Below are 26,612 nucleotides of genomic sequence, written 5' to 3'. Positions count from 1 at the left end.
TTTATCAACTCAAAATGTAATGTTTTTTTCCTTTCAATCTTTCGGTTTCTTTCTAACCTTCCATTTCTTTCACAGGAGATAAAGTGCATTACTGTAAAAGCACTGGTACATTTGCTTATATGCTGTGTCCTTCACCTGTACGCTGGCCTTCAAAGAGAAAAGAAGCATCCTTCAGGCTGGGTGCCTACTCACTCATCTCTCTCCACTCTTTCAATCACCAGATGATAGAATTCACAGACTTCCACTAATGAAAAACATTAGCCCTTGCAGACATTTGATTTAGGATCAAATACAATCAACATAGATCACCGATGCTTGTGCGTTTCTAGCAAATAACCTTACCAAATATCTCTTCCAACTGAAAACCGAGAACACGACACTTACACACTCTTAAACTAATTGTAGGGACTGTGCAGGGCTTATCCACGAATAACAAAAGCATGACAAAAAACAAATGATGTAACATGATGTACTGTACTCCCATTTCTCATAAATTTAAGTAAAATATAACCTTTTATTAGGCACTGAACCAATAACTTACCCTAGGCATTTAGAAGAGGAACCTTTCCGTAAGTGGTTGATAACCTTTTCCCTCAAATCGTGCGACACATCTCCTTCACATTGAGTAGATAAGTTTATTGATTGATGAACCTACTCAGTGGCCTAGTGGTTAGAGTGTCCGCCCTGAGATCGCTAGGTTGTGAGTTCAAACCACGGCCAAGTCATACCAAAGACTATAAAAATGGGACCCATTACCTCCCTGCTTGGCACTCAGCATCAAGGGTTGGAATTGGGGGTTAAATCATCAAAATGATTCCTGGGCGCAGCCACCGCTGCTGCTCACTGCTCCCCTCAACAAGGGGATGGGTTAAATGCAGAGGACAATTTTCACCAAACCTAGTGTGTGTGTGTGTGTGACAATCATTGGTACTTTAACTTAATTTAAGATTGTGGCATGTGGAATGTTGCACTGCATCTCAATGGTTATGGCAAAACAGTGGCTGGAATTGGAACATTTTGTACTTGTTTCTCCAAAGCACTTTAAAGTGTCGGCTATATGTCATGCATGGGGATTGAGCAGACCAAGGAAAAACTGGAGTGTTTTCAGCTTGCAGGAATTCTGTAAAGATAACCCTTGCGACATGGGGCCATGCATTATCATGATGTAACATAAAGTAATTGTGTTGTATGAATTACAAGACAATGTACCTTAAGACTAATTAATAATATGTATACATTCATGACATCATCTAAACTTAGCCTCAACATAACTTTTGTTCATTTTCCTTTGCTTAAACAAAAGCTGCACTTTTTGAAAATGTTGTCCATCATTCACAATCCCTGTGCATAGCTACACATTTGGTGTTGTAGGTCTTGTTACAACACCACCACCTCTCCTCGAATAGTAAAAGAAAAATCTAACCATAAACAGTCCGGTCAGTCATTTGAAAAATGGGTCTGGCCACGCTGTTTATGGTTAGATTTGTAATATTTGTTTCCAACTGCATTAAAATGCTTTATATTAAGCTATACAATAAAATAATTACCACCCACACTAATCAGATTGTTGACAGAATTTTAACATTTATAATAAAGATAATAATCTGCACTCGTAATGCACCCGTATTAATTTGATAGTCATCTGATTGTGTATAGGAGTTTCAGAATTATTTTTATACTTGTTTCATAAATACAAAAGTCTTTGTTGTCGTAAAAACGTTTTAAAAACATGCTAAAATACAAAAATAACATCATGATATAATCTCTAGTTTTAGGGACTATTCAACCAAACTGTTAAGGGGGTTATCTTTTCATAAAGTCATGGATTAGGCACAGGACATGTACTTTAAGTATTTATTTCACTTTTTTGTACATGTAATGTAAGACTTTCATCGCATCAAATGGATAATACTGTAATGTCAAAAAGTCATATTTTATGCTCTTCAAAGATATTTTATGTAATAGGAGCGCTTTGCTATTTTTAAGAACCGACTTTCAAAAAAGACACTAGTCTTTAGATCTGCTGTATGACAGATGTGTTTTTAAGGACCTACATAAAAATAAAAACACAAAATACAAAGATGTTTGTGGAATTTCCGGCTGCTTTTAGAAATCTGCCATCACAAACTCGCATGTCTACGGTAATTGTGACCCCAAGATGCAGGAAACAGGAGGATAACGTGCAGGCAAGACAAGTATGTCATTGTTGTAACACAAGATACTTTGTTTAGCTCACAGCACACAGCAAACAGAGTTAGTAACATTTAAACACAAAGCAATCCCCGAGCCCAGACTACAGAGTGAGGCAGGCATTTATTGGCAACTACGACAAGGTGTGATCAAGCCAATCAGGGACAGGTGAGGGAAAGAGCGCTCAGGGAGACATACAGGAAATGGAATCAAAATAAGAGCGCTGACCAGGAAACAAATGCAGAAACTAAAGGAAACAAGACCTGATGTGACAGATGGTCACATCTGCTGGAGAATTGTTAGCACCTCCAAGGTTTCCATTGTAGCCCATTGGGTTGAGTTTTTTCTTGCCCTGATGTGGGATCTGAGCCGAGGATGTCGTTGTGGCTTGTGCAGCCCTTTGAGACACTCGTGATTTAGGGCTATATAAATAAACTTTGATTGATTGATTGATCTAGTTAATTGACACCTCTGTAATGGCCTGAGGGGGGTCTGTATTGCTTTAACTGGCATTCAGCAACTTTGAGGAGAGTGGCAGGAACCGTGCCACACAAAAGGCTACAAATGTGCTGACTTGCTTTACGGCATACGTCACTCCCCCCTTTCCCCATTTTTTGCAAAGACGGAAGTCGATGCGAAAGCCTAAATGCAATTCCTGCTATCATGCATGGCAGAAGCAGCAAAACAACCAAATACACTAGAAAAAGAGAGGGCAAGTTGGATACAGGACAGTCAAGAATCAACATTGGCTTGGCTTTCACTTGCAAGCGTGAGCTCAAAGACGAGGAGGGATTTCAGACCGATGGCGCCTTGGCTCCGTTTCTGCTGGACTGTAAGGACCTTTCTGTGCTCAAATCAAAATGATAAAGCTAATGTTAGCTATCGGAATATGCGTGGTAGCAAAAAATAGCCACCAGCTTGATAGTTTGCAGTTCCACACTGACAAGACCAGCCACGCAACAAACTCAAAAGTACGCCGTGGCTCGGGTGGTAGAGCGCCCGTGCCAGCAACTTCAGGGTTCCTGGTTCTATGCCCAGCTTCAGCCATCTTAGTCACATCCGTTGTGTCCTTGAGAAAGACACTTCAACTTTGCTCCTGATGGGTTGTGGTTAGGTTCTTGCATGGCAGCTCCCACCATCAGAGTCTGAATGTGTGTGTGAATGTGGAATGTGGAAATCGTGTCAAAACGGTTTGAGTACCTTGAAGGTAGAAAAGCACTATACAAGTATAATCCATTTATAAAGACAAAATAATACGATGACTGCAAACCGCAAATATAAAGTTTGAGTAAAATATGTAGGTTCCCACTGTGGAAGGATCAGTCATACTGAATCATTGTGTTTTTTCCGTGTCAGTTTGACACTATATGCGCTCGTCCTTATGGGAAATGTGGTCTTCCTTCTGGCAAAACACTAGCGCTTTGGTCCACTGGTGCCGCCAAAATCAACCAAAACTTAAAGTTCTTAAGTGGGGCTTTAATGCTAGGTTATAAATCATGCCTATCACCTTTACAGTAGAAGATCGTGGCACCAAAGCTGAAAAATTGGTCTAATTTTTAATCATGCACGCTACGTAACAATTTAGACCGACTGAATTAGTTAGTAGTTACTTGCTCTCAGAAAATAGAATGCAGCATAAGACCTCACAAATTCGCTAAGAAGACCAGGACTTTCTCGCTGAGAAGTCTTGTGCTGAAAGATACAACCATCGCATGAGTCTACATCCCAGTGCCAGTGAGAGCGGCATTTGAAATTGACTGATTTATGGTTTTATTGGAAATGTTTAGCACCAGTATTACGCTTAACAATGCTCCAAGTCGCTTACAAAGTCTGCCATGATTTGTGTTACACAAAGTGTTCTTTTTGCAATTGTCAAAGTTAAAGTCCCAACGATAGTCACACACACACACTAGGTGTGGTGAAATTTGTCCTCTGCATTTGACCCATCCCCGTGTTCACCCCCTGGGAAGTGAGGGGAGCAGTGAGCAGCAGCAAGCGCCACGCTCGGGAATCATTTGGTGATTTAACCCCCAATTCCAGCCCTTGATGCTGAGTGCCAAGCAGGGAGGCAATGGATCCCATTATTATAGTCTTTGGTATGACTCGGCCGGTTTGAACTCACGACCTTCCAGTCACAGGGTGGACACTCTAACCACAAGCCCACTGAGCTGTTGCTGAAGGAAGTAGTGTTCGTTGCTATGTGTTCTGTGAAATCAATGCGCAAAGGATAGAAGTCACAGTAATGTTTAAAATTACCAAAATAATGTAAGTACCTGTTACGTTACATACATACTCACAACATGCATATAAAACGTTGGCAGTTTTGGGATGTGTTTTAGAAGGCTTAATAGGCGGAATATTTAGCCGCCTTGTACAATCTTTTTTTTTTCTACTATTTGGAACGCACAGAAAAGGGAAAGACATTTGTGTGGTTATCGCTCATAAGTGCAGTTTTTTCAACTCTACCACTACCATAGGTCACTCTTCCCCACAACTTTTTCATCAGTAATTCACTCCCTGAGCTGACACTGTACCTGCTTCCTGCCATGAGCCACAGGGAACAACTCTGGTAGACATTTGCTGTGTGCACGATAATAATGCTACTCGGAAACCTGTGTTACTTGCAGCGTCGCACCGCATTAAACAACTGTACCTTCTAGAGCAGGGGTGTCGAACACGGTTACCCTGAGGGCCACATTGCAGTTATGGCTGCCCTAAGACGGCCGCTTGTAACCGTACATAATATATGAATATAAATGTAATGTTTTTACATACACTGTGGAAAAAAAAAAAATTTTCAGTAAAAAAAAAAAAAAAACTTCACCGTAAAGTGTACGATGGTTTTTGCAGCATATTTCTGAAAATGAAAAGACGGTACTATAGGTTGTTTTTTTTTACTGTAAAATCCTGGCAACTGAGCTGCCAGTTTTTTTTACTATAAAATATATTGTCATTTCTACAGTGTACAATTTGATGAATAACTTGCTTTGATATAACTCAAGCAGATATTTATTTCGTTTTAATTTTAAAAAGTTTGAAATTAATAATAGTATAATATTTGTTGCATTATTAGATAATAAAGTTTAAAATATACTTAATAGCATGCAATTCATGTATTTCTGTCTGTCACGATGAAAAGATTACATTTAGTAAATGATAAAATGCTTTATTGACTCATATTACTTCACGGCTTTCGCGGACCGCGTTAAATGATGTGGCGGGCCAAATCTGGCCCCCTTGCCTTGAGTTTGACACCTGTGTTTTAGAGAGTCATTTTTTGCTAAAAATGTTCTTTACTCCGAATCTTGATACGTCGTGTTTGCCAGGTGCATTATTTTGACAAAGCTGAAGTGCTCCTAAATACTTTAACAAAATTATAAACCAAATTAGAGAACTGTAGGCCATTTCAGTTCGTTAAAATGTGGTGCATTTGTTGAATGGCCACGGAAAATGACCTTTGAAAATTGATCATTAAAGCATATTGTACAGATAACACTGAGCAAATATTCGCTGAGGATGACATCAGATTACATCAGTCCCTTAACTGGTATCACAGTTTGAGATGTGTCTTTATTTCGGCTTCCCATGTGGAAGTATAATTGTGTAGATCCCTGCGTACGCTTGATGGTGACAATTTTGTAATCCAACACTGGTTTTGTGGCTCCTGAGAGACTGAAAGCGCCACCATTACCAGCTTCCTTGTTGAGTATAAAGACTTCGAAGAGTGTGCTTCCTCAGCCAGTTTGACAAGGACAGACTCAAGCATTTCGCAGTATAACTAAAGGATACTTTCACAGAAAAAAAGGGGGAAATGGATGAAACATTCAGATTCCCAGCAAAGTCCTTGAAAATCCTTTCTGCCATTACATGATGGACGTCTTTAAACATAGAAAACTTGAAGACTGAGCTTGGTGCACCACAATAGAAAACCTTGAGCTGCATTGATGATGAGGTTAGGTGACAGAGGTGCAAGCAGTGCATTGCATTGTTAAGGCAGCCAGCACAGCAATATTGCCAGGGAAATGGGCAAGTGAAAGCCATTTCCGAGATGTGACAGCACTGACAGCTAACACACTCAAACGTATTAACGCCTAGAAACATTTAATACATTCACAATTGGATAGAGTTATTCATATTCCGAGTGATCTTCACAGACCCCAAGGGCCTCCTTGTTACATGCATGAAACTGTACACCTGAGCATTTCTCCTCCTAACACCAGTGTGTCTTGTAAACAGTACAGAACAACCTAGATTCTATAAAGAAAAAGACTAAATATAACACTGTGCTGCAGAGGGAAGCCACAGCCCCTCCTAGCTCATGCATGGTCCACCTCAGCTGGGAGATCTGAGTTGCACCAGATGTGTCATACAGGAGCATATTTAGCAACAAATTGGATGATTAACAGAGTTGCGCAGGAAACAATGAGAAATTTGGCAGTGGCCCTGGCCTTGTGGAGTGACGGGCTTTGAGGGCCGATAGAGCGGACGGGACGGCGATAAAGATCAAACAACGTAGCATGCATCCTTGGTCTGGCATCAATACTTTACTGTCTGCTTGTTCTGCTTGCTCTTCATGGCAAGTTATTACCATCACCTTTAGCTCCGCCCCCTCAACATTAATTATGCAGCTCAATGCAGCACTCTGAATCCCTGCTGCAGCTCACTCACACTATCCCCAACCAATTCCTCGTGCTCTCACTCCACGTCTGGTACAAACATCTTCCAAGAGCTATTAGTGGTTAATGCAACAGTAAATAGGAATGTTTGGAATGTCGTTTTCTTATACATAAATATTTCCTGGGACCGTCCCTGAATGTAAAAAAGGCCTATTCATGCTCTGCCCCTTCTTACACTGTGTGCAATTCTTACCATGTCAGCACCTATTTTTTACTACTTCACTCCCAAAGGCTATACTGCTGCTTTAGTGTCAATCTGAGGTAAACAAAGTGCGATGTGTTGTACTTAATATCTCTTAATGGCATCTCTCCGGCGGGGCTCATTTGACTGGCCGACCCCTGAGCACAGCAAACATGACCAGACCTTGTCACAGGGAGCAGAGAAAGTCCACACTACCAGTGTGATCCAGCCACATCAGCAAACAGAGGGAAACCATAGAGGAGCTATAATGAGGGAAGCTCTCACGCGGCACGCGGCCGTCCCGCCTCCGGGCAGGCAGTAGGACGCAAACGTGGCAGCTGATTATGGAAGCAGAAACAAGCTTTGCCGTCATTTCCTAGAGCTTTGACATGATTACGATTCATTTCACATCAGCATGCATGTGTTCATGTGCCTGCACGTATGTGCACGGGGACAACAATGCTTGTCCTGCCAAAAGCTGTATAATTAATCCCACTGAACTTAAGTGTTTGGCTTGCCTGTGTGAGTCAACCATGCATGCTGCCTGACTTTAAATGTGATAAATTGCATTTTCTTTCTCTCTCATGAGCTCACATGAAATGTGGGTCGCGATGGATCATTATTTCTAATTTGCTATACAGGGAATCGCCTTCAAACTGTCAGACCGTTGCCATACAAGCACCACTTATTAAAGGGTTCGTGTTGCACGACTATTGATGCCAGTTCAATAAATTGCCTGTCTGTGTTTGCAAAGATGTTACCTCTGGAACAAAAGCAAACTGTGAGGCAGATGTTGCTAATGAGGAAAACATGGCCAGGGGAGGTAGGATCATTCAGCTGGTATTGGGTGAAAGTGCTACACGATTACATAATCAAGGAGGGACCATGTGCTACTCACTCTTACTACATGACAATGCGCTAGCTGCTTTTTCATTTTAAAAAAAAACAAAAAAACAACAACACTGTTTCCTTCTTTTCTTTAAATGCACCCCACAAGAGGACCACAATGTACAATGTTGGGTCAAACGCTGTTCTGCAGGAAGCCCGCTATGCTGCGCTGCTCTGCTCCTGCAGGGCTCTCTTCAGTACATGGAACCGGATGGCAAGCAGAGAACGCAGCGGGGGCTGGGCACTGCAATGTACTGCAGTGCTCGGAGCTCCGCTATGCACACCCACTCTCTTCCAATCTTGCTCTGCCTTTGAACATGTCTCCATCTCTCGCGCTCACTACCTCTAGCATTCAGTCACTTATTCTCATATTGTCTTTCTCCTTTAACATGTTTCATCACTTTTGTCCTTTCTTTAAGCATCGCTGCCATTTGTACACAGGATCATGATATACCGGATTTAAATATTCACCAGAAAGCCTAACAGTCTTGGGTACTGTACACTTCAAAGTCTATAAAGGCATCTCATATCCTTGCCTTGCTTTGTCGTTTTGCCCTGGTATAAAAAAAGTTTTCAACAGTAGCACGTCACATTGAATCCACCTTGACCTACCAATCAATTTTTCGCATGTCAGTCTGGGACAGAATGTGCCAAACACACAGTTGTAGTTTTTATATGCAACTTCGCTGACAAAACACAACATATGCTTTTAGCACATGCTATGTCTGTTGGTACCGTTTGCCGGACATATACTGTACACCTCTAACGACTTGAGCTGAATCCCAGGATACGTATGTTTAAACTGTCTCATTAGAGGCACTAAGAGATGCTATCTTTACAAAGGATATAAGCTAATTCTTGGGATCAGTGTGGGGTCTCATTTCCGTTTTCCATTAGTGTGCTGAGGTTTATGATGTGATGCGTGCTAGCTGCATCCTGCAGAGACACGTCTCTGCTTCCTCTCAACCATGGCATGAAATAAAGATTTATGTCTCTGCAGATGTCAAATCAGCAAGGGCTGCAGTCATTACGTGTTTGCACATTCTCTCAGAGTTTGCACACAACTGCCAGCCTTGTGGGTACTCCAAAGCACAACTCGCAGCAAGATATTACAGATCTCTCTGGACTATGCTGACAACAACCTTGATAATATTTTGCTGCAACAGAGCATTTTTGATGGTTGCTGTGTTGCTACTGTGAAAATGTTCCCATCTGGAACATTCAGTGATAATTAAAGAAGACAAAAAAGGGTCATGGGTTTTCAAGCTGCTGCACAAATGTAAGTCCCAGCTATGAGGCTGAATGTTGTGTGTTCTAGAAGAGATCCATGAATAATTCAATATTTTGTCCATGTGCAAGATGGATGTGCAAAACCTACCGCAGTGTACTGCAAGATGAAGGGAAAACTGCAATGGCAATTTATAACTTGATAGCATTCACATGATCATTGACTCTATATGAGAATATTAAGTAAGTGTGGCTGCATACTCTCTCCATGGTGCTGAAATTGGGTACACTTTTCTCACAGCCTCTGCTTATCCCTGCAGATCAGCCAATTTTAAATAATTGAAGCATTCCCAAAACCTAGGAAGATTGTCAATGTTCAACCATTATATCATGCTTTTCAAACTTTTTATGGTTGGATGTTCTCCTAAATATTAAGAAAAGTGCTCAATGTACTCTAGCTGTCTAAAATACACTATCCCTTTATTTCCTCCAGTACTGCAGCAGGCCACCTCATACAGATATTTTAGAGAAACCACACAGTGCCCACTGCTGGACAGTGTCAGCTCGGACTAAATGTTCATGACAAACCATGAAGGTCAGATTTACCTGGGGAAAAAATGACACATAGATGCAGTATAGAGGGTGAAGGAGAGTTTAGGTTATCCTTTGGTGGAAAAAAAGCGTTGGTTTGTTTTATCGATTAAACACCTAAATGACACTCGTGAACATCTGAAAGCCACTTTTACTGCAGGCGAGGACAGCAGAATGTCCCAGAACAACAACCCTGATCAGCAGGCTCAAACCATCAGAGCAAATCTGTTATCTAAGCAACCTCACTTACACAGTCGCTACAGTCCCATGATAAACTTTACTGCTATCCCAAGCGGGGTTATAAAAAAAACGTTTCTGTTTTTTTTTAAGTAAATCATTAAAAGATTTCAGTTCCTATGCTTCACAATGCAGTGATGCCAAAGCCGCTCCACTCAGGGATGTAATGGGATACTGCAGCACTAGAGAACCGTGTGCACACAAACTTGCCTAGAAGCATCAGGGAGTCCCGCTCTAACCTCTCCCCCTCCCTCTCACTCTGCATTGCTCTGCTTTACTGCAAACTGTTTCTTCTCTAATGGATTCAAATCTACAAAAAGTGGTTGTTTGGTTAATCAGTCCTAAACACGCAGCAACAAAATGAAACACTCAAGAAGTTCCAAAAGAAGTGTAGAAAGCCGTTATACCATAAAAAGAGAAGCAGCCGCTTACCTTTTGTGAGTGGCTTGCTCTCCACTGGGCACTGAGCCGTTCTCCTCGGGCACCAACACACTTCGAGAATAGAAAGGAAAACAATCAGTGTCCCTTTACTCTGTCTTATTTCCACTTTCAGATAGAATAGGTCTTAACACAGCCTTGAGGACACACCTTTGCTCTATCCTGCTGTAAACTCCACACACACACAGAGGCACCAATCAAGTCAAATTGATAAAGATCTGCTCAGGGGAGGGATGCAAACCACACACACTCACACACTGCAGTTTTTTCTTCCTCTTGCCCACTCGCTCTGCTGCTTCCCCCCCACCCCCCTGCTGTCTTTGCCTGCACTGCCTGCTGATTGGCCAAGCTGCTCTTCAATAACATAAGCTCTTCTCATTAGTTGGAAGGGGGGATCCTCCCGCCCAGCTCATCTCTCCTTGTTTCCCTTTTTCCCTAAGAGCCTGTGGACAAGAACGCTGAGCTCTGCAATTTTATGCGCATAGAGCAAAGAAAAAGGGAATGGAGGACAGAGTGATGAGGGGGGGATGGACAGAGGAGAAAAAGAAGTGGGACTCTCGGGAGGGGTGGGGTGGATGGATGGAGGCTCGATTAGCGGGCTGCAATGGGACAAGCTGAGGCAGCGTGAGGGACAAAGAGGGGGCTGAATGGGACGTCGAGCCGCACCACCCGCGGCATGTGGAAGGAGATTTCCCAACGCTGGCTGCAGCGAGGAAGCTCTGCTGCAGTGTGCAGCCTAATTGTCAGGCAAGGAAGGGGGATGGGAGAGGAGAGGGTGGTTGCTTGCAGTAATGCCGAAATAGTCATCCACGCTTGGCTGGGGCTGAGGAGCTGCAGCAGTTAATGCCTTTTCCCAATGAATTATTGAAGCTGCCCCAGAGCAGAGCGGGCGTCTCACAGCCAGCAAACTATCCAGATTGTTCAGTCTCTCTGTGGTTTTGTACTAATCATCTAAGATGCACAGCAGTGTCAAATTACTAATTGAACCCGTTTGACTTCCCTGACAATCTTATAAATCAGTACATCTGCAGTAGCACTAGTAAGGTAAAATAGATGTTTAGGGCCCTTGCTCTCAGTCCCCGCCCCTTTTTCCTTGACTCACATCTGGTAGGCGACCTCCATTGTGTCCCAGCAGCATAAAAGTACAATACCCAGGGAGATCAATAATGGATCATACTTTCGCCATCTGCAGCAGTTACAATGAGCACTTCAGAGGTTGAAAATCCAATGTTTGTTCAATGAACAAAAGAGGACAGCTTGGTCAATCAATAGACAAATAAAGAGAAACCTGATATTTTCGGCTCAGTGTGTGAGGTAAAAAAAAAAAATTATGTCAAGCTAAAGCAGAAGGCAGTCATATAAAGTGCACCTGGAAAGTTTTCTCAGCGTTTCACTTTTTCTACGTTATGTTACAACCTTCTTCCAAAATGGAATAAATGTATTTTTGTCCTCAGAATTCCACACACCAGTGACATGCAGTCACTGGAGGCAGGTGAGGCGGGGCCTCACCTGCCATCATGGAAAGAAAAAAAATGTAAAAAGAAAAAAAAAATTAAATTGTTATATGTATCCAGTGATTATACTATAACGTTATTTTCCATTTAGCTTCACTAGTTTTAGATTATTTTTATTCAAAATCGCTGAATTTTCACATTTGCCGTTCAAATACTGAGAAGAGACGGTGCGGTGAACAGCAGCCAGTTGAGGCACGGCACTGCGTTGTGCCTCAACATGGATTGCGCAATGACTCGGCTAACTGCTGGCCTGCTGTGCAGTGAGACCGTATTGCTATATGAATTATATTATACATTTCCATAGTTTAGTTAGCTGAGGTATATAATGTACAGTGTATTTTGTCAACAACTGTATGTGTGTAAAGTATTTCTTGTGCTGAGCAATCATAAAACTGCTGTGAAGACGCACTGTGTGAGGCTCGCAGTAATCCCGCCTCCTGGTGCCGGTTAATTCACCCCGCGCAGAATGCACCTCCCGACGGGAGCGCCGCACCAACCAAAGCCCACACCCAAACCCTCCACGTGCAAGACCGAATCCACCCAAAAAAAGTCACTTAACAAGAAGCCAAAAAGTGCAAAAACAACAATGCTCGCGCCGGAGGAGCCGTGAACGACTGCAGGGACACCTGCAGACTGCAGCACGGATTTCATATTTCATTCATTCACAACTCTTCCAACACGAACACCACTGTTCCCGCACTTATAAGTAAAGGTAAGACCATAATAACGTTTCTTTTTATTAAATGTGCTTTTTTGTGTGCTACAGTTTGTATGTGTAAAGTTAAGTTAAAGTACCAATGATTGTCACACACACACTAGGTGTGGTGAAATTTGTCCTCTGCATTTGACCCATCACCCTTGATCACCCCCTGGGAGGTGAGGGGAGCAGTGGGCAGCAGCGGCAACGCGCCCGGGAATAATTTTTGGTGATTTAACCCACAATTCCAACCCTTGATGCTGAGTGCCAAGCAGGGAAGAATGCTGGTATGAGCTTTTAAACATAACCCGTTAACTGCTGCCAATCAAATGGTGAATAAGATACTCTTTAGGGTTCATATGTTTGTAAATCTGACTGTGATGAAGTCAGTGCCTCACCAGTCATGAACCTCACCGCACGTCACTGCCACACACAATACCCTATATTGACAATGTGAAAAGATTTTTAGAGCTGTTTGCAAATGTATTAAAACTAAAAAACTAAGAAATCACATGTACATAAGTATTCACAGCCTTTGCTCAATACTTTGTTGATGCATCTCTAGCACCAATTACAGCCTCGAGTCTTTTCTTTAGACAGTTTCACCCATTCTTCTTTACTCATTCCTCTTTGCAGCACCTCTCAAGCTCCATCAGGTTGGATGGGAAGCGGCGATGCACGGCCATTTTCAGATCTCTACAGTGATGTTCAATAAGATTCAAGTCTGGACTCTGGCTGAGTCACTCAATGACATTTACAGAGCTGTCCTGAAGCCATTTATTTGATATCCTGTCTGTGTACTTGGGGTCGTTGTCCTGCTGAAAGATGAGTCTGAGTTCAAGAGCGCTCTGGAACAGGTTTTTATCCAGGATGTCTCTGTACATTGCTGCATTCATCTTTCCCTCTCTCCTGACTAGTACACCAGTTCCTGCCGCTGAAAAATATCCCCACAGCATGATACTTCACTGTGGAGATGGTATTGTCCTGGTGATGAGCGCTGCCTGCATGGTTTCCTCCAAACATGACGCTTGGAATTCACGCCAAAGAGTTCAATGTTTGTCTCATCAGACCAGAGAATTTGATTTATCGTGTTCTGAAGGTCTTTCAAGTGCAATTTGGCAAACTCCAGTCAGGCTGCCATGTGCTTTTTACTAAGGAGTGCCGTTTGTCTTGCCACTCTACCAGCTCTAGAAAGAGTCCTGGTGGTTCCAAACGTCTTCTATTTATGGATGATGGAGGCAGCTGTGCTCATTGGGACCTTCAAAGCAGCAGATATTTTTCTGTACCCTTCCCCAGAGTTATCTCGGAGGTCTACACATACTTGCCAACCCTCCTGATTTTTCCAGGAGACTCCCGAACTTCAGTGCCCCTCCCGAAAATCTCCCGGGGCAACCATTGTCCCGAATTTCTCCCGATTTTCACCCGGACATCAATATTGAGGGCGTGCCGTAATGGCACTGCCTTTAGAGTCCTCTACAACCTGCCGTCGCGTCCGCTTTTTATCCATACAAACAGCGTGCCGGCCCATTCACATGTTGTCTGGGGCTTCTACAGACACACGTAAGTGACTGCAAGACATACTTGATCAACAGCCATACAGGTCACACTGAGGGTGGCCGTATAACAGAACAAATACCCAGAATCCCTTGCAGCCCTAACTCTTCCGGGCTACAATATACACCCCCGCTACCACCAAACCCCGCCCTCCCCCCCAACCGCGCCCACCTCAACCCCCACACCCCACACCTCAACCCTTATATATATATATATGATAGACAGGTGTCTTTCTTTCCAAATCCTGTCTATTCAACTGAATTTACCACAGGTAGACTCTAATTAAGCTGTCAGAGCATCTCAAGGATGATCAGGTAAAAAAGGATGCAACTGATCTCCATTTTGAGTTAAGTGACTAAGGCTGTGAATATACTTAGGTGCATGTGATTTGTTATTTTTATAATAATTTTGCCAAAAAAAATTAAATAAAAAAAACATTTTCACATCATCATTATGGGATATAGTGTGTAAAATTTTGAGGACAATTTATTCCATTTTGGAAGATGGCTATAACATCAAAATGCGAAAAATGTTAAGCACTGTGAATACTGTCCGGATGCATTGTAAGTAAGATGTTGGGCAATACTCACGGTCACCATTTCACAATCATTTGACGAGCTGGGAAAATAAACTGTGCCTTTGCTAAGTCTCGGTATTATTTACACCAGGGGTGTCAATTTTGTCTTTATTGAGGGCCAAGCACATTGATGTTATGGCTGCCCTTAGAGGGTCGTTTGTGACATTGAATAATATATTCATTATAAATGTATAAAGATTTGACTCATATTACATATATATATATATATATATATATACGGTATATATATATATATATATATATGTATGTGTGGGAAAAAATCACAAGACTACTTCATCTCTACAGGCCTGTTTCATGAGGGGGTTCCCTCAATCATCAGGAGATTTTAATGGGAGCATTCACATACCATGGTTTATATAGGGCACAGAGTGGGTGGGTACAGGCTGGCGTAGGGGCGCCCTTGCAGCCCTAACTCTTCCGACCCCAAAACCAACAAAGACTGCAACTGCCGCAAGAAACCTGATTGCCCTCTCAACGGGGGGTGCTTACAAACATCAGTTGTCTACCAATCTAAGGTAACACGCAAGGACATTAACACATCCGACACATATGTAGGATTAACCGAGGGAGAGTTTAAAACCAGATGGAACAATCACAAGGCTTCTTTCAGGAACCAAAACCTGCGGAATACCACAGAACTCAGCAAACACATTTGGGACCTCAAAGACAATAATGTTGAATATTCAATAACATGGCAAATTCTTGCATCCAGCACACCTTACAATAGTGGTAATAAAAGATGCAACCTATGCTTGAAAGAGAAACTGTTTATCATATACCGTCCAGATCTGTCATCCCTCAACAAGCGCAGCGAAATTGTATCAGCATGCCGCCACAGACGGAAACACCTCCTAGGTAGTAACACATGAGCCAATCACCACGCCCCTACGCCAGCCTGTACCCACCCACTCTGTGCCCTATATAAACCATGGTATGTGAATGCTCCCATTAAAATCTCCTGATGATTGAGGGAACCCCCTCATGAAACAGGCCTGTAGAGATGAAGTAGTCTTGTGATTTTTTTCCCACACATACATATATTGCGCTCTACTACGGTATCGAGCACTATTTTTTGGATAACCTTATTAAGACATATATATATATATATATATATATATATAAGTTTATTACACGATTGCCTATTCATTTGATTAACATTTTTTTAGAGACACTGTAAACAAATCTGCAAATATTGCTGTCATAAACTAGCTGCTCAGTTAGCAGTAATAATTGCTTTAATTTTACTATAAAATGTATGTTGTGTTTTTTTACATCAACAACTGTAAATGGAACAAACGTTTTGAGGTACAATTCTGCCAACTAAGCTGCTAGTGTTTAGCACAAAAATCTACTCTTTGTTTTTACAGTGTACATTTTGATGGAGAACTTGGTTTAAAATCATACGTCAAGCAGATATTTAAGTATTGATTATATTTTTAAACATTTGGAAGGCATAATAATATATTTACATTAGATAATGTTTAAAGTTTAAAAAATATGCATTTGTGTGCTGTACATGTGTTTTTTCTGTCAAAACAGAAAGAACACAGAAAAGATACAGTATTTTATTGGCGCATACAATTTTCAGGTTCTCAATAGAATGATGCAGGCCACGGGGGCTTTAGTTTCCACACCTGATTTACACAGTTGAATATGTATTTATTAACGATGTATAAGATTGTGGTTGTTCTGTTGTATAGAACTGCAGTTAAACTTGTGCCCCTTGCGTGTTGCTAAATAAGGTAACAACTGTCAATATGCTGCGGTGTAATTTAACACTATTGAAAACTATGACTACAATATTCATAATGTTAAAAGCCTGTTTGTTGGAACTGATCATTAGTATCTCTGCAAAAGCAGAATTTAGACTGTGGGGTGTATCTAAGGTTTAGGCTTGCCAGTGCTTGTGTAGCGAGCGAGGACAACTACTTCTGATACCTCACCGACAGAAGCTCAGTTGGTGAGTGTGCAAAAAAAAAAGACACTTTATTATTCAATGACATGTGTCAGAACCACATATTGTTAAAAAAAAAAAGGTACAATCTAACAAACGTGCGCAAAAAGTAACTATTGCCACTAACGCACATTTTTGATAATCATCTGCGCATGTGTTCCTTCATCACCGTGGTTTCAGCAGTCACAGGAAGGCTGTAGACAGTGACGGAGACGTCTGTGGACTCAAAGATCTCTTTCAACATCTCTGAAACTCTTTCCCAATTCAACCGATCCAGACCACAGCCGATACTGCCAAAGGAGAAATAAACATACCGCTTAACTTAAAACACATTTGAAGAGAGAAGTAGTTGTACAAAACCCAAAACCAGTGAGGTTGGCACGTTGTGTAAATCGTAAATAAAAACAGAATACAATGATTTGCAAATCCTTTTCAACTTATATTCAATTGAATAGACTGCAAAGACAAGATATTTAATGTTCGAACTGAGAAACTTTTTAATTTTTGTTTGCAAATAATCATTAACTTAGAATTTAATGGCAGCAACACATTGCAAAAAAGTTGGCACAGGGGCATTTTACCACTGTGTTACATGGCCTTTCCTTTTAACAACACTCAGTAAACATTTGGGATTCTCTGAACCTTTTGATCATATTATGTACCGTAGATAGTGAAATCCCTAAATTCCTTGCAATAGCTCGTTGAGAAATGTTGTTCTTAAACTGTTTGACAATTTGCTCAAGCATTTGTTCACAAAGTGGTGACCCTCGCCCCATCCTTGTTTGTGAATTTCATGGAAGCTGTTTTTATACCCAATCATGGCACCCACCTGTTCCCAATTAGCCTGTTCACCTGTGGGATGTTCCAAATAAGTGTTTGATAAGCATTCCTTAACTTTCTCTGTCTTTTTTGCCACTTGCGCCAGCTTTTTTGAAACATGTTGCAGGCATCAAATTCCAAATGAGCTAATATTTGCAACAAAAAAAAAAGTTTACCAGTTTGAACGTTAAGTATCTTGTCCTTGCAGTCTATTCAATTGAATATAGGTTGAAAAGGATTTGCAAATCATTGTATTCTGTTTTTATTTACGATTTACACAACGTGCCAACTTCATTGGTTTTGGGTTTTGTACTTGGGACTTGGAAACCATACAAACCGAGGCATTGAAATTCGTGTGACTCCGTTTTTGATACAGTGCACTTTCATGTCCTCCAAGCTCTGTCTCAAACTGTCATAGGTTGGTTTTTGACTTGCCTTCTTCTTTGTGATCTAAAAGTTAATGACAGGAAAATAATAAACATTGTTAATTTTGATAAAGTGTGCTGTTTTAAAAGCAGCTCAGTGGAACAGTGGTTAGCAAATCTGCCTTTATAGCAAGGAAACTTCTGTGCTTGTTTTTTTTTTTTTTTTTAACTCTGAGTACTCCAGCTTCCTCCCACAATCCAAAAGCATGCAAAATTTGGCGAATAGAGAACACTGAATTGTCCAAAGGTGTGAATGTGAGTGTGAATGGTAGTTTATCTATGTGTCCTGTGATTGACTAGTGGCCTCTCGTCGGAAGACAGCTGGGATAGCCTAAAGCTCACCCGTGACCTAAATGAGATTAGGGATTCAAACATTCAGGGAACTTTATTGTCATACCAGCACACATGAGATGGCATGTAATTTAGTCCCAAGGTCCCAGATTCAAGCCCAATGAGTACCCCAAGAAAAAGAGTATGTGCATCCATCCATCCATTTTCTACCGTTTATTCCCTCCGGGGTCGCTGGAGCCTATCTCAGCTACAATCGGGCGGAAGGCGGCGTACACCCTGGACAAGTCGCCACCTCATCGCAGGGCCAACACAGATAGATAGACAACATTCACACTCACATTCACACACTAGGACCAATTTAGTGTTGCCAATCAACCTATCCCCAGGTGCATGTCTTTGGAGTAACAAATTAAATAGATTATGATCTATAAGGAGTAGGTCATATATAGCAGTGGTCCCCAACCACCGATTGGTACCGGGCCGCACAAGAAAACAAAAAAACAACAAAAAAAAAACTTTTTTTTTTTATTTATTTTTTATTTTTATTAAATCAACATAAAAACACAATATATACACTAAATATCAATGTATATCAATACAGTCTGCAGGGATACAGTCCGTAAGCAAACATGATTGTATTTCCTCCCCCCGGTCCGCGGGACAAATTTTCAAGCGTTGAACGGTCCGCAGCTACAAAAAGGTTGGGGACCACTGATATATAGCATACTTTAATTAGAATAGACTATGAATTTAATAGAACAAATCATAATAGAATAGATTGTGTAGTGTAAATAGAATGTAAAAACAATGAAAGCTAACCAAACCAAACAAAAGCGTAGTTCAGAACAGTTGAAAAAAAAATAATGATGGATAAATATTCATATAAAATAAATAAATAAAAAACGTATGGCTACATACTGAATTTAAAATGTATTTTTTTGTTTTTTGTATGTGTGTGTATATATATATATATATATATATATATATATATATATATATATAGCGTCTAATGAAGAGAAGATTCCCTCTATTCAAAGAGCAACAAAAACGCAAATAATGGAAGCACCCATATGAATGCCTCTTTTTGACACTCCAAGCCCTATAACATACCTCACAGACTTATTACACACAATTGTTATTATAAAATGTACTGTGAATGAATAATAATGAAAAGACGATTGAGAGAACAGGTAGCCTGGGCCAATATTTCAATTAACCAAAAATAAATGAAAATTAGGTCGGTAAGTTTTCCAACGTTGATAAATCGCCGTGTGCATGCTTCAAAAGTATTCACGCTTTTTGTTGGTTTCAACAGTTGCGCGCGTTTGTGCGGAATGAAAAAAAAAAGTGAATTCTCTTGTTCTTCATTAAGTGTCTTTGACTCTGTGCGAAGAGGCAGGACCGCTGGCCCGCCAGCATCATACACAGTGCAACAAGTTCGCCTGGACAAAATTATCACAAAAACCAAATGTATGGGAATATTTCAGTTTAAACCTTTGGAACAAGATAAGCCTATCAACATCGAGGAGACAGTTTGCATAATGTGTTCGAATACGACAAACCTACACACTCACTTGAAACACAACCACCCGGTAAAAAAATGTCAGTGTGTTCACACAACAGTGCAAAACGTGCGCTAACAGAAAGTGTGGTTGAATACATCGCCAAAGACATGATGCCATTCGATACTGTAAAAAAAACGGTCGGATGGGCCCTCAACACCTCCCCAGGGAGCCGTTCGGGAGGCATTCTGACCAGATGCCCGAACCACCTCATCTGGCTCCTCTGTGTGGAAGAGCAGCGGCTTTACTCTGAGCTCCTCCCGAATGACAGAGCTTCTCACCCCATCTCTAAGGGAGTGCCCCGCCACCCGACAGAGGATACTCATTTCAGCCGCTTGTACCAGAGATCTTGTCCTTTCAGTCATAACCCAAAGCTCATGACCATAGGTGAGGATAGGGACGTAGATCGAGAGCTTTGCCTTCCAGCTCAGCTCCTTTTTCACCACGACGGACCGATGCAGGGTCCTTATCACTGCCAACGACACACCGATCCGCCTGTCAATTTTACGATCCAGTCTTTCCAATGGTACTTATACTCCTCCACTTGGGGCAGGATCTCCTCCCCAACCCGTAGATGGCACTCCAATCTTTTTCCGGCAAGAACCATGGCAAACTTGAAAGTGCTGATTTTCATCCAAGTCGCTTCAAACTCAGCTGCGAAACGATTCAGTGAGAGCTAAAGATCCTGGCCAGATGAAGCCAGCAGGACCACATCCTCCACAAAAAGCAGTGACCTAATCCTGAAGCCACCAAACCGGATCCCCTCAACGCCCTGACTGCGCCTAGAGATTTTATCCATAAATGTTGTGAACAAAATCGGTGATAAAGGGTGGAGTCTAACCCTCACTTGTTTCAATGTAACTGTTTTTATATTGTTTTACTTTCTTTTTTGTTCAAGAAAATGTTTTTAATGTATCTATCTTATTTTATTTTATTTTTATTTTTTTTAAAGTACGTTATCTTCACCATACCTGGTTGTCCAAATTAGGCATAATAATGTGTTAATTCCACGACTGTATATATCTGTTGATATTGGTATCGGTAATTAAACAGTTGGACAATATCGGAATATCGGATATCGGCAAAAAGCCATTATCGGACATCCCTAGTATAGAGTTGGTCCACAGTCCACAGTTAATACAAAAAAGGGGAAAAAATCAATACTAGCAACATTATCAATAACAATAATAACATCAATAATAGTTTGTTTTAAATTAAAAAATGTAATCAAAAACTAAAAATTGCAACAAAAAAATTATTCTATTATTTTTTAAATTGGTTCTCGAAAATTATGAATCGATTTATAATTAGATTAAATAAAAATTGCGATTTGATGTGGATACATTTTTGAGCACCCCTACAATATGACAAAGTAAGATGCAAGGTCACAGTCAAAAGTGGTAAGTGTCATGATCAACATTTTGGGCCTGCGATCCCGAATCGATTTTCGTCCAACTACAGCAAAGCATGATGGGAAACACCTCCTCAGATTTGCCAACTCTTCCCCTTTTTTAGCAACATCCGACTTAAGTTACAAATCTCCATCCTGATTCTTTTGGGTGCAAATAAAATACTGTAGATTCTAGCCGAATGTTAGAAAGATAGGAGGCGGTTGATCATCAATCACTTCATTAAAACGAACAACCAATCCACAGCCGCCTCTCTGAAAGCAGCACACAAAGATCTTCTCCTAGTTTTACCACGTTCATCCAATCACCATTCCTGACACATTAATGGATTCTCAGACTGTCTGAAATTAGAACACTTTGTTGGGATATACTATGATTGGGATATAATTAAGATAATGAAGGATGAAGTGATTAAGAAATGTTTAGTTTAGATATGCTTAGAATAGGCCGTGCAACTAATCATGTGTTCTGAGTTTCAGTTGAAACTGGGTCCAAGTTCATGCTTACGCACATTCACTCTTATTGCCCACATTCTTGCCACTGTTGATGTGGCTTCTTTGCCGAGGTCCAGGAAGGAGAAGGCAGAGGAAGATTCCACACCTGCAAGTAGATACCTCATTGCATATTCATACATTGTGATGTATATTGTAAGAGCGCGAGGGGAAAGGCGCGTCCAGACAGCCCTGTGTAAGTCGCCGTGTTGAATGCTACTAGGGACAGATAGCGCTCAGACAAATTGTATTAGAATTGTATCCAATAGGGCAGTATTTTTCAACCTTTTTTGAGCCAAGGCACATTTTTGGTGTTGAACAAATCCGAAGGCAAACTTCCAGCAGAAATCATTAAAAAAAAGAAACTCAGTTGGCAGTAAAAAGTTGTTGTCGCAATTGTTGGATATGACTTTAAACCATAACCAAACATGCATCAATATAGCTCTTGACTCAAAAGTAGGTGTACTGTCACGACCTGTCACACCACGCTCTGACTTATTTTGAGTTTTTTGCTGTTTTCCTGTGCGTATAGTTTTAGTTCTTGTCTTGCGCTCCTATTTTTGTGGCTTTTTCTCCTTTTTTGGTATTTTCCTGTAGCAGTTTCATGTCTTCCTTTAAGCGATATTTCCCGCATCTACTTTGTTTTAGCAATCAAGAATATTTCAGTTGTTTTTATCCTTCTTTGTGTAGACATTGTTGATTGTCATGTCATGTTCGGATGAACATTGTGGACGCCGTCTTTGCTCCACAGTAAGTCTTTGCTGTCGTCCAGCATTCGGTTTTTGTTTGCTTTGTAGCCAGTTCAGTTTTAGTTTCGTTCTGCATAGCCTTCCCTAAGCTTCAATGCCTTTTCTTAGAGGCACTCACTTTTTGTTTCTTTTTGGTTTAAGCATTAGATACCTTTTTACCTGCACACTGCCTCCCGCTGTTTCCGACATCTACAAAGCAATTAGCTACCTGCTTGTTAGAATAATTATGTATATGTTATCACACAACTCTTATGCTTAAGGGCCGTTGCTATAGTTATTATCAATTGTGCAGAAGTGGTATTTTTCTCTGTCTGTCCAAAAGATTGCAAGCCAGTCTCGTATCAGTATCTGTGGCCAGGAACGGCCTGCTGACTGTTAAGGCTGAACACCGCCGTGACGCAGACAGAGCAGAGACAAGGCGATATCACCAGTGTCTACACATTTGCATTTCTTGTATAATCATATATTGTGTCTAACTGGAGCTGTCGAGATTACCCCCTTCCCTCAGCGACAGCTTCAATGATGTAACCAGGGACCTCCCAAATAAATAGAGGAAGCACGTGGGCTAGACTTTAGAACGGGGGCGGTATAGCTCGGTTGGTAGAGTGGCCGTGTCAGCAACTTGAGGGTTCCAGGTTCGATACCCGCTTCCGCCATCCTAGTGACTGCTGGTAAGACACTTTACCCACCAGCTCCAAGTGCCACCCACACTGGTTTAAATGTAACTTAGATATTGGGTTCCACAATGTAAAAGCGCTTTGATTCACTAGACAAAAGCGCTTTATAAATATAATTCACTTCATAACGTAGTTAACTACAGTACAGTCTAAAAAACGTGTCTCCTCAATTGAGCCAAATTTAACTCTGTCTCTGCATGTTTCCTTGCTTCTCGTCTGTTTAATAGATGTCATCAGTGTTTGAACCTGACACTGCTGCCACCTGCTGATATGGAAGAGTATTACACGGTTACTCTCCCAAGCTCCAGACAGCACTGACACTCAACATCCATCCATACATCCATTTTCTACCGCTTATTCCCTTCGGGGTCGCGGGGGGGGCGCTGGAGTACAACAACACATAATTTGCAGACTATAATTACTGGTTTGCAAAACAATATTTTTAACCCAAATAGGTGGAATTAGATAATCTCCCACGGTACACCGGACCGTATCTCACGGCACACTAGTGGTTGAAAAATACTGCAATAGGGAATAAATACTTCTGATTTTAAGTTTATGCATCGTGTCCTCTTTAAACATCTTCTGGCTCCAGATTAAACGAATACATCGACAACTTCAAGCAGGAACAAATGAAAAAAAAGGCAGATATCCCCAAAAATGCACATTTCCTGAAATGTTAATAGGTGAGGATTAGAGATGCGCGGATAGGCAATTATTTCATCCGCAACCGCATTAGAAAGTCGTCAACCATCCGCAATCCACCCGATCTAACATTTGATCAGAACTGCATCCGTCCGCACCCGCCCGTTGTTATATATCTAATATAGACGATGCAAGGCATTAGTGAGGTTATAAAGCTTTTGCCTGTTAAAGAAAGGAGACTGATCCAATGCAGCACAGACATTCGCGTGCCACGCTGTCACGACCCAGACGCACACCAGTGCGCAATCATATGGGAGCCGCGCTGAGCGCACCTCCAAGCGCGTCTCGCTGCCGGCGACGGCCGGGTATATGGGCCCGACGCTCCAGCGCCATCCATTTTCAGGGCTAGTTGATTCGGCAGGTGGGTTGTTACACACTCCTTAGCGGGTTCCAACTTCCATGGCCACCGTCCTAGCTGCTGTCTATATCAACCAGGGTGAGCCCCACCCCTTTCGTGAGCGCACTGCGCGCGGAGTGACCCCTGTTACGCGCCCCGGCAACAGGGGTGGCGGGCAGGTAAGCTGCGCAGGCGGAGCGCGCGGAGTGACCCCTGTTACGAGCCCCCGGCCCTGGGGGTGGCGGGCAGGTAAGCTGCTTACCTGCTGCGCGTGACGCCGGCCGCGGCGAAGGCGGACGAGGCGTCCCTTCTCCGCTCCGTAAAATTGTCCATCTCTTTTTTTTTTTTTCTTCTGTTGTGGCATATGCTGCAGGTGCCTGCTCGTTTTTCGTATGTGGGTAACAACATTTAACTATGTATATATATTTCCTAATTGGTTTAACTGCCACCCGCCTGAATCTATTTAAAATCTAATTTTTTTTTATTTCAACCACCCGACCCGACCTGATCCTGAAGCCACCAAACCGGATCCCCTCAACGCCCTGACTGCGCCTAGAGATTTTATCCATAAATGTTGTGAACAAAATCGGTGATAAAGGGTGGAGTCTAACCCTCACTTGTTTCAATGTAACTGTTTTTATATTGTTTTACTTTCTTTTTTGTTCAACCACCCGACCCGACCCGACCCGCGGATAAAATCTAATTTTTTTAAATTTAATCCGCCCGATCCGCGGACTCCGCGGTTGTGCCCGCAAACCGCGCATCTCTAGTGAGGATCTACTGTATGACACCACACAAAAGCGGTGAGTGATGGTGTCTTGCAAAAGGGCAGTGGGACCTACATCTCTTTGGTCCTAGTTTGTAAATATGCTTACCAGATAATAAACCAAACGTCTGTCTCTTTTCAGTACAGCACACTGTCCTACCAGCTTCTCTGGTTGGATAAAACACACAGGGGAAAAATACACGAGGTAAATGCTTCAGGAAACATTGTCAGCACTCTGCAGAGTAAGACTTTTTTTTTGTATTTAATAAAGAGGGCTGACTCACTCTGTCCCTTTAGCTCTTCGACTCCTCTGAACTTCCGCTTGAAAATCAGTGCAATGCCTGCCCCCATGCGGCAGTCCTCGCTGATGCAGTGGGCCAGAGCCTCATCCGCGGGACACGAGAACAGGTCCCCCGTGACGTGATTCAGTCTCCACTTGTTAGTCGCCATCTTGCCGCCAGGTGGTGACATAGCACCGTTGGAGAACGGTAGGTTAAAAAAAAAGTGGCCGTTGCGTTAAAAGGCACACGCTGTTTAAGTAGAATTATAATAAATTAAATTCAAATATTTACCATTGTTGTGTCCGTAATACCTGCTTGAGAGGACATCGTTGACAGATGAGCTCTCCAACTCAGTTACTGCCAACAGCTTCGAGACTTTACAGCACAAATGGAACAAGCGGCGTGGATATGACCGATTTTGAGCAGATTTACAGGCTAAAATGTCACGTGCGATGTATGTCGTCCCTTAAGAAGTGGTGCTTAGCGGTGAATATTGGCGTGGTTGTCAGTTTAAATATTCAAATTGCACATTTTCAAGATACTTTGATGGCGGACATGGACTCGAGCCGTTCATGCATGCTCAAATGCTACGTGACGTCACTTCCTTCACTCGAAAATATTGTCTCATGAGCTTCACGTGCTAAAATAATTTAAGGTTTTATTAAAAATCACACATAATAGAAACATTTTAAATTATATGGAAATGAACAAAATGAAAGATAAAAGAAAAAACCAGGGAGTATTATCGGGCCAATTTCAGTCACTTTCACTGGACTGTCATTGTACTGAATGTACGCAACGAGATTCCAAAGAGTCCGTTTTTGTTAAATGTTCATTTTTTCAAACGAACCACTTCATTTATTTGTTTTATGTTGAATAGAGGAAAAATATCGTAATGGTAAAAAAAATATATCCATCCATCCATCCATCTTCTTCCGCTTATCCGAGGTCGGGTCGCGGGGGCAGCAACCTAAGCAGGGAAGCCCAGACTTCCCTCTCCCCAGCCACTTCGTCCAGCTCTTCCTGTGGAACCCCGAGGCGTTCCCAGGCCAGCCGGGAGACATAGTCTTCCCAACGTGTCCTGGGTCTTCCCCGCGGCCTCCTACCGGTCGGACGTGCCCTAAACACCTCCCTAGGGAGGCGTTCGGGTGGCATCCTGACCAGATGCCCGAACTACCTAATCTGGCTCCTCTCGATGTGGAGGAGCAGCGGCTTTACTTTGAGCTCCCCCCGGATGGCAGAGCTTCTCACCCTATCTCTAAGGGAGAGAGAGCCCCGCCACCCGGCGGAGGAAACTCATTTCGGCCGCTTGTACCCGTGATCTTGTCCTTTCGGTCATAACCCAAAGCTCATGA

The 26,612-nt window shown here is 42.0% G+C and overlaps 2 protein-coding genes across 8 annotated transcripts in view; both read right to left on the bottom strand.

Annotated features, from left to right (window-relative positions):
• The window catches only part of LOC133622369 (synaptotagmin-2-like), a 124,362-nt gene extending 113,638 nt beyond the window's left edge, over window positions 1-10,724 (bottom strand). For 2 of the 5 annotated variants that reach the window (XM_061985034.1, XM_061985059.1), the window contains exons 1-2: window positions 10,579-10,724; window positions 10,423-10,482 (exon numbers count right to left, since the gene is read on the bottom strand). The gene's annotated coding sequence lies outside the window, so the exon portion shown is untranslated. Of the gene's footprint in view, window positions 1-10,422 lie in introns of all 5 variants that reach the window. The other 3 variants (XM_061985023.1, XM_061985070.1, XM_061985043.1) reach the window with 2 other exon arrangements.
• Window positions 10,725-16,752: 6,028 nt separating this feature from the next.
• On the bottom strand, window positions 16,753-25,857 carry oard1 (O-acyl-ADP-ribose deacylase 1). 3 transcript variants are annotated; one of them, XM_061985084.1, is made up of 5 exons: window positions 25,549-25,857; window positions 25,261-25,426; window positions 25,086-25,144; window positions 17,902-18,014; window positions 16,753-17,035 (listed from the first exon to the last, which is right to left on the bottom strand). In XM_061985084.1, exons 1-5 carry the CDS (start codon window positions 25,582-25,584, stop codon window positions 16,888-16,890), a joined length of 522 nt encoding a protein of 173 aa, XP_061841068.1. In that variant the 5' UTR covers window positions 25,585-25,857; the 3' UTR covers window positions 16,753-16,887. The 3 variants fall into 3 exon arrangements, with proteins under 3 accessions (XP_061841068.1, XP_061841079.1, XP_061841088.1); XM_061985095.1 differs by having other exon boundaries at window positions 25,261-25,506; window positions 25,569-25,857; XM_061985104.1 differs by having other exon boundaries at window positions 25,569-25,857.
• Window positions 25,858-26,612: the final 755 nt, after the last annotated feature.

The sequence above is a fragment of the Nerophis lumbriciformis genome, linkage group LG01 (assembly GCF_033978685.3).
Source record: "Nerophis lumbriciformis linkage group LG01, RoL_Nlum_v2.1, whole genome shotgun sequence".
NCBI classification, from domain to species: Eukaryota; Metazoa; Chordata; class Actinopteri; order Syngnathiformes; family Syngnathidae; genus Nerophis; species Nerophis lumbriciformis.
Note: the sequence above shows the minus strand (reverse complement) of the source record. Positions and strands in the feature narration are given on the sequence as shown.

Bases quoted from the DNA above. Each gene is read 5' to 3' on its own strand.
- oard1 (XM_061985084.1), bottom strand. From the start codon at position 25,584: ATGTCCTCTCAAGCAGGTATTACGGACACAACAATG. The intron at 25,145-25,260 runs GTGAGTCAGCCC...TTATCCAACCAG, and splicing joins CGAAGAGCTAAAGGGACAGA to AGAAGCTGGTAGGACAGTGT. The intron at 17,036-17,901 runs GTTTGTATGGTT...CTCCTTTGGCAG, and splicing joins ACACGAATTTCAATGCCTCG to TATCGGCTGTGGTCTGGATC.